Here is a 10,765-nt window from a genome sequence, read left to right on the forward strand (position 1 = left end):
TTGATATTGACATATACTTTATATTATACATTTTTTTTATTATTTCCACGCATTCGTCATTTACGTACAATAAATTTAATATGTATTTGTTGTAAATTTTGATTATAATTTTATTTATTTATTTATGAAAATCCACAACCACTATCTTAAAATACTTTCGAACACTACATAAAGATTTCCACTAATTAATAACACGAAGCTTGGTAACTATTATATATGTCATAAAATTTAGTGATATTTGATGATGTAATTAATCACTAATAATTATACTTTCAAACACCATTAAATTTTATGATACGAATATTAGCTATCAAGTTTCATGTCATTAATAGAAACTTTTTTTTTATATAGTGGAAAAATTAAGATAAAAATAAAATTTTAACTTTCTTAAAAGAAAAGTAACATACATGTAAAGTTGGTTTCATTATAGACGCTAACATACACACAAAAGTTTGAACCCCTCAATATGGAATTTATCATGCATTTATAAAGTTGAAGACGAGAATTTGGAGTGCGTAACGCAATGAGTAATTATTAGATGTTGACATAGTAATGGTATGTGATAAGGGTTGGGAGTCGATCGAGAGGTCAATTTATGTATCTAAATAGTTGTGAGTAATTTTGAATTACAGCATATAATTAATTGAAAGCACATGGTGCAGTGTAGTAAATTTGTCTATAAAAGCCCCTAAAAACCTAACATTTTCTACTCGCCAAAATTAATTTGTTTGTCTTGTTGAAGAAACACAGATGGCTCCAACGATCGCCGTGCCGATCTCCGGGAACCGGCGCGAGGCGGCGGCGGCGGAGACGCTGAAGAGGAGGAATGAAGAGCTGGAGAAGGAGCTGAGGGATAGCCTGGAGAGGGAGGAGAGAATGAAGGAAGAGCTGCGGATGACGTGGGAGCGGGTGCGGTTGGCGGAGGAGGGTGCGGTTGGCGGAGGAGGAGAGAATGATGATACATTTATATAATGACGGCAGCATAATTTTTGTGAAATTATGCGCCGATACTGGGAATATCGAACTGGGTTAATTTCATATTGATGGAATATCGTGACTTTGATGTTTTTTTTTTGATATTGTGCTCTTTAATTTAGTTTTGTGAAAATTTTGTTTGTGACGGTGCCGCCGTCAAAAATTTTCGGAACATATGTGGGAGATTTGATGGAAAATTCTTTTCTGCCAAAATTGATTATGTCTACAGTAAAATTGTTTTAAAAAAAAATGGATTATATAAACTTGTTTTCATGCGTGCAGAGAATTTTGTTGAAGTTATTATATTGGGATAGATGTATTAATATCTTAAGGATCTTCTCCCTATGGGATAGATTTTATTACGTCTTAAGGATCGTCTCCCAATAATAATATCTATTATTTATTGTGTATTAAATGAATTGATCAAAGTAAAATGTCACCAAAGTGACCTCTTTTATGTAGATAAATTTATTTAATACATTTGGTATGGTTGTGAGTTTATAATTCATGCGTTTATAAATTGACCCAAAGGTTAATTGATATTTGGCAGAATTATATACACACTTGTGGTGATAAATGTGTGACAATTATATATATTATATGTGCGCAACATGTTAATCCAAAGATTAATTCGTTGTTCGACATACCTTATTGTCAATGTTTGATTACTGCAACAAGAGTACCGTTTACAATTAATATTACTATCCAAAGATATGATATTAATGTTGTGTTTGGTATCTTGAGATGGGATTAACCATTATTTTGAATTTATTATCCAATTATGGATATTGATGTGAACTTGTTTTTTATTTCTTTTGTTTTATATTCAGCTACTTCGTCTTCCGCTGCCACAATATCTTCTAACATCAATTCTGTGCCCATGCTTAATGGGACTAATTTCAAGGAATGGAAAAGGCACTTGATGATAGTGCTTGGCTGTATGGAATTAGACCTTGCACTTAGGGCGGAACAACCCGCACCTCTCACTGCAGACAGCGCCCCTGATGATAAAAGGGATTTTGAGAGGTGGGACCGTTCTAACCGCATGAGTCTAATGATCATGAAACACAGCATTCCGGATGCCTTTAGGGGTCCAGATTCTGAGGAGATTACTAGTGCTAAAGATTTCCTTGACGAAATTGAACAACGTTTTGCGAAAAACGATAAGGTTGAAATGACATCACTTCTGACTTCTTTGATGTCTATGAAGTATAAGGGTCAAGGAAACGTAAGGGAGTACATTATGGAGATGTTTCATCTTGCTTCAAAACTCAAGGCACTTAAGATTGAGCTTTCTGAAGAATTGCTCGTTCTTATGGTCTTGGTCTCGCTTCCACCACAGTTTAACCAATTTAAAATTAGTTACAACTGTCAAAAGGAGAAATGGTCTCTAAACGAGCTCATTTCTCATTGTGTGCAAGAGGAAGAAAGGTTGAAGCGTGATAAGACTGAAAGTGCTCACTATACTAGTACCTCCAAAGATAAGGGCAAGAAAAGAAAGTATACGAATGAAGCTGCTAAGGGTCCGACTCAAAAGACACAACAACAAGCTAAAAAAGCTTGTTTCTTTTGTAACAAGTCTGACCACATGAAGAAAGAATGTCCCAAATATCGCGCTTGGCGTGCAAAGAAAGGTGACATTCTTGCTCTGGTCTGTTCTGAGGTTAATTTGACTTCAGTACCTAGAAATACTTGGTGGATAGATACTGGTGCTACTACTCACATAAGTATTTCTATGCAGGGTTGTCTGAGCTGCCGAAAGCCGAGTGATGATGAAAGACACATCTTTATGGGCGATGGAAATTCGGTGGAAGTGGAAGCAATTGGACATTTTAGGTTGTTATTAGAAACTGGTTTCTATTTGGATTTGAAAGACACATTTGTTGTACCGTCTTTTAGACGGAATTTGGTTTCTGTTTCTTTGTTGGACAAATTTGGTTATTGTTGTTCATTTGGAAACAATCAGTTTACTTTGTCTTTAAATTCAAATGTTGTTGGAACCGGTTATTTAAGTGCCTATGACAACCTTTATTTGTTGGGAACAATTGCATCATATAATGAAACCTTGCACGTGGAATCACGCGGTACTAAACGCAAATTAAATAAAGAAAATTCTGCATCATTATGGCACAAGCGTTTAGGTCATATCTCAAGAGGTAGAGTTGAACGTCTTGTGCATGATGGCATTTTGGAATCACTTGACTTCACAGACTTTAATGTCTGTGTAGATTGCATAAAGGGAAAACAGACCAAAATTAAGAGATTAGGTGCCAACAGAACTACAGACGTCTTAGAATTAATTCATACTGATATTTGTGGGCCATTCCCTACAGCATCTTGGAATGGTCAACAATATTTCATTACATTTACGGACGACTATTCACGTTATGGCTACCTATATCTAATTCATGAGAAATCTCAATCTTTGGACGTGTTCAAAGCTTATAAAGCTGAAGTTGAGAATCAACTCAACAAAAGAATTAAGATCGTCAGATCTGATCGTGGTGGTGAATACTACGGTAGGTATGATGGCTCAGGTGAACAACGTCCAGGACCATTTGCTAAATTCCTAGAGGAATGTGGTATCGTCCCACAATACACAATGCCAGGGTCGCCTAGCATGAATGGTGTATCTGAAAGACGAAATAGGACTCTTAAGGATATGGTGAGGAGCATGATTGCTCATTCTACCTTACCTGAGTCCCTCTGGGGAGAAGCATTAAAGACAGCAGCTTACATTCTAAATCGAGTACCAACTAAAGTAGCAGCTAAAACACCTTATGAGCTTTGGACTGGTCGAAAGCCTAGTCTAAAACACTTTCATATTTGGGGATGTCCTGCTGAGGCAAAGCCTTATAGGCCACATGAAAAGAAATTGGACTCCAAAACAGTTAGCAGCTATTTTATTGGTTACTCTGAGAGATCTAGGGGCTATAAGTTTTATGATCCCACATCTAGAAATATTTTTGAGACGGGAACTGCAGTGTTCTTTGAGGATGTTGAGTTTGGGAAGAGAAATAAGGTTAGAGACATTGTCTTTGAGGAGGAATTGAGTTCTACTTCAGTTCCTACTATCACTTTTGACGATGTTCAGGTGTCCGCACCTACCATTGATCAAGAAGTGAATCCAGAACCTCAACAAGACAATGTTGAAATCTCCATTCCAGAAGTGCAACCTCAACAACCTCAAGAACAAGTGTCATTAAGGAGATCCACGAGAGAAAGGAGAAATGCAATTTCGGATGATTACATTGTATTTCTTCTTGAACATGAGGACAATGGAATGATGGAAGATGATCCTATCAACTCTCATCAAGCCTTGAAAAGTTCTAACTCTCAAAATTGGATGGATGCCATGAAAGAAGAGTTTGATGCTATGCAATATAATACCGTTTGGAGAATTGTCCCATTATCTGAAGGTGTTGAACCAATTGGTCGTAAATGGCTATTTAAAACCAAAAGGGATGCAAATGGTAATGTGGAGAGGTATAGGGCACGCCTTGTAGCCAAAGGCTATACTCAGAAAGAAGGCATCGATTTCAATGAGACTTTCTCTCCAGTTTCATCGAAAGACTCTTTTAGGATAATTATGGCGCTTGTTGCTCATCTTGATCTTGAGTTACATCAGATGGATGTAAAGACTGCGTTTCTCAATGGAGACATTGAAGAAACAATTTATATGTGGCAACCAGAACACTTTGAGGTGGGAGACCCAAAGAAAATGGTTTGCAAATTAGAGAAATCCATCTATGGACTCAAACAAGCTTCTCGTCAATGGTACCACAAATTTCATCAGGTAATTATCTCATTTGGTTTTGAGACGAACGTTGCCGATGATTGTGTGTATCACAAGTTCAGTGGGAGTAAGTGTATATTTCTGGTTCTATATGTCGATGACATATTGCTTGCCACTAATGATATGGGCTTATTGCACGAAACCAAGAGATTTCTATCAAACAAATTTGAGATGAAAGATCTTGGAGAAGCCTCTTTTGTTTTGGGTATTGAGATACATCGTGATCGTTCTCGAGGCATCCTCGGATTATCACAAAAGAGCTATATCAATAAAATACTCAAAAGGTTCGGCATGCAAGATTGTAAACCAGGTGATACCCCTATTTCTAAAGGAGACAAGTTCAGTCTAAAGCAATGCCCAAAAGGTAACCTTGAAATTCAAGAAATGCAGAAGATTCCATATGCATCAGTAGTTGGAAGTCTTATGTATGCTCAAGTATGTACGCGTCCGGATATTTCGTACATTGTTGGGATGTTAGGAAGATATTTAAGCAACCCTGGTATGGAACATTGGAGAGCAGCCAAAAGGGTTTTAAGGTATCTTCAGAGAACAAAAGATTACATGCTCACATATAGAAAATCAGATAATTTGGAGGTCGTAGGATATTCGGATTCTGATTTTGCTGGATGCCAAGATAGTCATAAATCTACATCAGGCTATGTATATCTATTGGCTGGAGGAGCTATATCTTGGAAAAGTGTCAAACAGACACTGGTAGCTTCTTCAACCATGGAAGCAGAGTTTGTAGCATGCTATGAGGCATCAAACCATGGAATATGGTTGCGAAATTTTGTCACTGGGCTGCGCGTTTTGGAGAATGTTGAAAGACCACTCAAGCTATTCTGTGACAACAAATCAGCAGTACTGTATTCCAACAACAACAAGAGCTCGTCAAAGTCAAAACACATCGACATAAAGTTCCTTGTTGTTAAAGAAAGAGTGCAAAATAAACAAATATCTATAGAGCATATTGGGACAAACTCCATGATTGCGGATCCGTTCACAAAAGGCTTACCACCCAAGGTCTTTCATGAGCATGTTGCTCGTATGGGTGTTGTATCATTTGATGATATTATGGTTTAGTGGGAGTTTGTATTCCATTTGTTTTATATTGGTTTCAGATGCTTGTGTATTTGAGTATTTTCTGCAGAAATAAAGTATTAAGTATTTCACTCTTTTGTGACCTCACTTAGTTAAAAGAGGACCAGTCGAAAATATACATGTTTGATTAACATTGCGTGTTATTTTCGTTTGACCATTGATCTATGTCATTTGACTATATTTGTATATGTGACCATTGATGAGTTAAGTCATGTTTTTTATGACGAAAACTGCTTTGATCCTATATGTATATAGTTGATGGACGAGATTGTTAAAGAATATACATTTTATGATAGCATATTAAGAGCTCATAAAGTCTTACATTTATTATGTTATATATGTTGTCCAAGTGGGAGATTGTTGGATTAAATTCTTAATTAATCCAATTAGTGGACAAATATATTATATAATTAATGTAAATAAATACTATCATATTATGTATATATTAAATGTTATATTTATTATTTGTTGAGGGACCAAATAATAAATATGAATAACTTGAGAAGTTATAAATACGGGGTCTGGTCCCCGGGAAACTGTACCATTCTGTATTCTTTTTCCCATCAAAAGAAATACGCAAAAGAAGATACTGTATTCCTGGAAGATCAAATCTTCATACAGAATTCATCATGGCTTCAGGTTAGTGATTATGGTTTAATTAATATCAGTTTATCATCATAGACTTTGTGGTAATTACATGAATTACTTCTGACAGGAGAGGCTGTGCAGCCAGCTCGGCGAGCTCGAGGCGGAGGCCGTCGATCATGTCAGGGAATCTACGGCACAGATTACGCTTCTCATGGACAAGCTTTCTCTTGCCCACAAACTTCTGCAAGATGCTTCCATCGATGCTATCTCTCTCACTCAATAATCTCTCTCTGCTTTCTTCATGTGTGTGTCAAATGTAATTACAGAATTAACAAATTTGTATTTCGTAGTTTGGGTTTGAAATCCTTGGGATTTTCGTTTTTGCCCCTTTGGGATTTTCCTTGGGATTAAGTGTTTTATCACTTTATCTAGTGTGTGTGTGTTTTTTTTGTTGGATTTCTTGATTTTGTAAATTGTAAGTGTGATGTTAATGGTTGTATATTATTAATCTTTCTTCATTTAGCATTTCAATCTGTACATACTTTGTTTCAAAATGATTATACATGGAAAAATTATACTAGTATTTTATATTATAAATAATTGGTTTTTTTTTTTTTTTGAGAAGGCTAAATAATTGGTTATTTAAAAAAAACAATATAAATTATTGATACAGTTAAACACATGGACCATATAAAAAAATTCGTTCTTTAATTTCTTTGCTACGAGTTTATGCTGTATCATCCCATTGGCCTCTAGTGTTTAATTTTAATTCTAAAATTTTCAAATTGTCATTCATATTTGTTAAAAATAAGGGATATTTGCCGTAAAATACATGAAATTTCATCAAATTCTGATTTTTTCCATAACCTTTAAAATTCGAAAAAAATTACACCATCTTTCGATTTTTTTTTATTTTTTTCATCGGTATGAAATAACCCCAAATAGAAGCTGATTTTTGGGCTTTTGACTTAGATTTGTTGATACCTAAACCGATGCATCGACTTTATTATGCCATATTTATTTTCCGTCATGCTTAGGTATCAAAAAATCTAAGTTAAAAGTCCTAAAATCAACTTCTATTTGGGAGTATTTCATACCCGTGGGAAAAATCAGAAAAAATTGAAAGGTGTTGTATTTTTTTTCAAATTTTAAAAGTTATGAAAAAAATCAGAATTTACTGAAAGTTTGTGTATTTTATGGCAAATATCCCTAAAAATAAATATTGTGCTGAGATTTGTGGATTGTTTGGATAACCTCGTCAGAATCAAACAGTAGAGTGTTTTTGTATTTATTGTAGTTATCAACATATAAAGAATTATTGGTGTATAAATTCACTAATTTTAGATCAAGTTTGGTTCTGGAATCAACATATAAAGAATTATTAGTGCATAAATTCACTAATTTTAGATCAAGTTTGGCTTTCAAAACGAATTTTAAGTGACAAAAAAATATACTAATTTTTTTTTATTGTAGTAATTTTAATTAACATGAATTCAACTTTCACCCAAATTGAATTAATGTGGCACATCGAAATGCAAATTGTGGACAAATCAAATGCCTACAAAACATAACATCATAGACATTCTTTAAAACATAAACATTTGTATGTTGAAATTGGACAAATATCAACTCAAATCTATGAATTATTAATCATAATTTAAGTCGTTAATATATTTGAAGACTTGAAGTCATGAGCACGAGCGGTGGTGGACACCACACGTTGCACTCGATTTTGTTTGATGAAATCTTTTGTTGATGGGTGACATATATGGGTCAACTTTTAACCCCTTAAATGAGAATTTTGTACTCCCTCCGTCCCCAAAATAAGTTCCTCTTTGGGGACGGCACGGGTTTTAAGAAAAAATGGTAAAGTGTATTGATAATGGAGAAAAATATGTTATAATTAGTATTGGGAGTGGTGAAAAGGTGAAAAAGTGTTATAATTAGTATTGAAAGTGGTGAAAAAGTGAAAAGTAAGAATAAATAAAGTATTATTAGTGGTGGGGTAGTTGTCCAAAAATGGAAAGAAAGAAAGAGGAACTTATTTGGGGGACGTCCCAAAAAGGAAAAAGAGAAACTTATTTCAGGGACGGAGGGAGTATATAATGAATGGTTTACTCTGCCGACCTATGAAATCAAAGGATTTGATATTCGAGATTTTTTACAAGTAGCACGTGACAATCACCAAAAGCCACAACTTTTATTTCCCACAAAAGAAGCGGACAAACTTGTTTTATTTTAGTACCGAGAAGCGGAGAAACCTAAGTTTTATTTCATAATAATATAATAAGAATAGACTTTAGTGACATTGCGTGCACACTGCTTATTCGCAAACGAGAATCACCACTCACCACTACTTCATCTTTGACTTTAGTGGTGAAATTAAATAAATTATAGTAGCATTGTTTTCCTAATTTTGCTGTATTGATGGTGATGTAATAAAAAGTTTTTTAGATATTAATTGACGGATACTCAAAAGCCATGGATTTGTGGAAAATACATACATTTTCATGATTTTTTTTATTGTTTGCTCAAAAAGTCCTGATATTATATACTCCTTCCGTTTTTTATTAAGTGTTCTCAGCCGTTAAAATACGCATATCAATAAAATAAGATATTTTACATTTGTAACCTTAATAATTATCATAATAAATGCATATATACAACTAATTATTACATTCATACAAGTATTAAATAAAGATAAAATAGGAAAAATGTCATAAATATACTCTCAAATTTTGAAAAGGGACACTTATTGAGAAACAAAAAAATGAGCTAAATAGGACACTTATAAAAAAACGGATGGGGTATAGATTACAACATAACATTGATAGTAACGATGATATTTTTGTATCGCTAGCTCAATTCAAGAGCAACTAGATTCCGATACTGATTGTTCGTTACAAATTTCATCGCTAACAAATTTGATGATAACAACGTATTTTTGTTGTGTCTCTTACTAAGAAATATAATGTCAGAGAACATAAATGAATATGTTACTCTTTCCAATAACTAAATAATACTCCCTCCGTCCCATTGATCTTGTCCCGTATTCCTTTTTTGTTTGTCCCACGATCTTGTCTCATTTCTATAAATGACAACAATTAACTAAACAATAATAATTTTAATTACATTCTCTTGTTCGCTATTTTATTTAACACGCCGCAAGTGTACGGGTGCAATTGTGTACAGTAGCAAGCAAGGTCGTATTCCACATAGACTAATTATTATCAATTCCTATCCTAAATTATTCTACTCTATCTTGGACAAACAAAATTAAGAGTTTTTGTTGTTAAATTAAATAAATAAATAAACACTGGAAAGAAAATAAATCAAGCTGTGAAACAGAGAAACAGATAAGACAAGATTTCCCAAGGCAAAGGTTTCAACAGATTCTCCTAGCTAACATGTTCAATTCAATTAATAAGACGATTCCTAAGGCAATCTCTAAGCTAGTCCATACCCACTCCCGTGTCATACAAACCGTTGATTACATGCAAGGCTACCATCCCTGGATCGCACTTCTAACATGTAACTCCTAAAAGCTCATAGGATTAGCGCCCTCACAAATATCAATTCCCTTTAGAATTAAATATATATGTTCTATGTTCTTAGTTCAGGTAATAATTATCATCTCCCGATCTCAAATTAAAACCTATGATTATGCTAAATTGGTGGCCAATCAATAAAGCAAACAATTATAACAAGAACATAGAAAGGAAAACAGTCTCAAATAATTGAATCAAACAGTTAGAAATTCAAATCATGTCTACTCCCTAAACCCTGGGAAAAAGGGATTCTAGCCACACATAGACATATGAACTAGAATACAATTCTCAATAAAACAAATAAACATCCAACAAGAAAAACCGTAGTAAAATTGAGAATCTTCAGTTCTTGCTCTCGCTCCGTTCTCCGTCTCTCAGCTCTCAGGAAAAGTAAAATATGATAAAAGATGATAAAAGGTTCTTAGAAATAAGTTCTTGGGGAGTATTTATAAGCCCTAGGTCTTGTAGCTCTCAAAAATACCCAAAATCGCTAAAAAAAACGAATTTTGGGCGGAAATACGGCGACTCGCGCGGCCCCGTCGCGCGGCCGCATGGCTGGCCCGCGTGACGAAACAGAACTCCTGACAGCTTTGCGCAGCGATTTTGTTTTGGCTCGTTCTCCCTCTTCCGAACTCCGATTTATGATCCGTTTGCGCTCACGAACTCCTATCGAGACGAACTACAACTTGTATTTCAGCCAATTCTTCCAAATTCTGCTGCATTATTTCTGAAAATTCGTTCAAACACAAGCAAGTAA

At 34.6% G+C, this 10,765-nt stretch overlaps 1 protein-coding gene across 2 annotated transcripts; it reads left to right on the plus strand.

The window, feature by feature from the left end:
* Positions 1 to 366: 366 nt before the first annotated feature.
* LOC130993299 (protein RESPONSE TO LOW SULFUR 2-like) lies at positions 367 to 6,978 on the plus strand. Of its 2 annotated transcripts, none has more exons than XM_057918133.1 (3): positions 367 to 555; positions 743 to 933; positions 6,588 to 6,978. In XM_057918133.1, exons 2-3 carry the CDS (start codon positions 751 to 753, stop codon positions 6,741 to 6,743), a joined length of 339 nt encoding a protein of 112 aa, XP_057774116.1. In that variant the 5' UTR covers positions 367 to 555; positions 743 to 750; the 3' UTR covers positions 6,744 to 6,978. The 2 variants fall into 2 exon arrangements, with proteins under 2 accessions (XP_057774116.1, XP_057774117.1); XM_057918134.1 differs by having other exon boundaries at positions 523 to 611.
* The last annotated feature ends 3,787 nt before the right edge of the window (positions 6,979 to 10,765 follow it).

Source organism: Salvia miltiorrhiza, chromosome 7, assembly GCF_028751815.1.
Source record: "Salvia miltiorrhiza cultivar Shanhuang (shh) chromosome 7, IMPLAD_Smil_shh, whole genome shotgun sequence".
NCBI lineage: Eukaryota > Viridiplantae > Streptophyta > Magnoliopsida > Lamiales > Lamiaceae > Salvia > Salvia miltiorrhiza.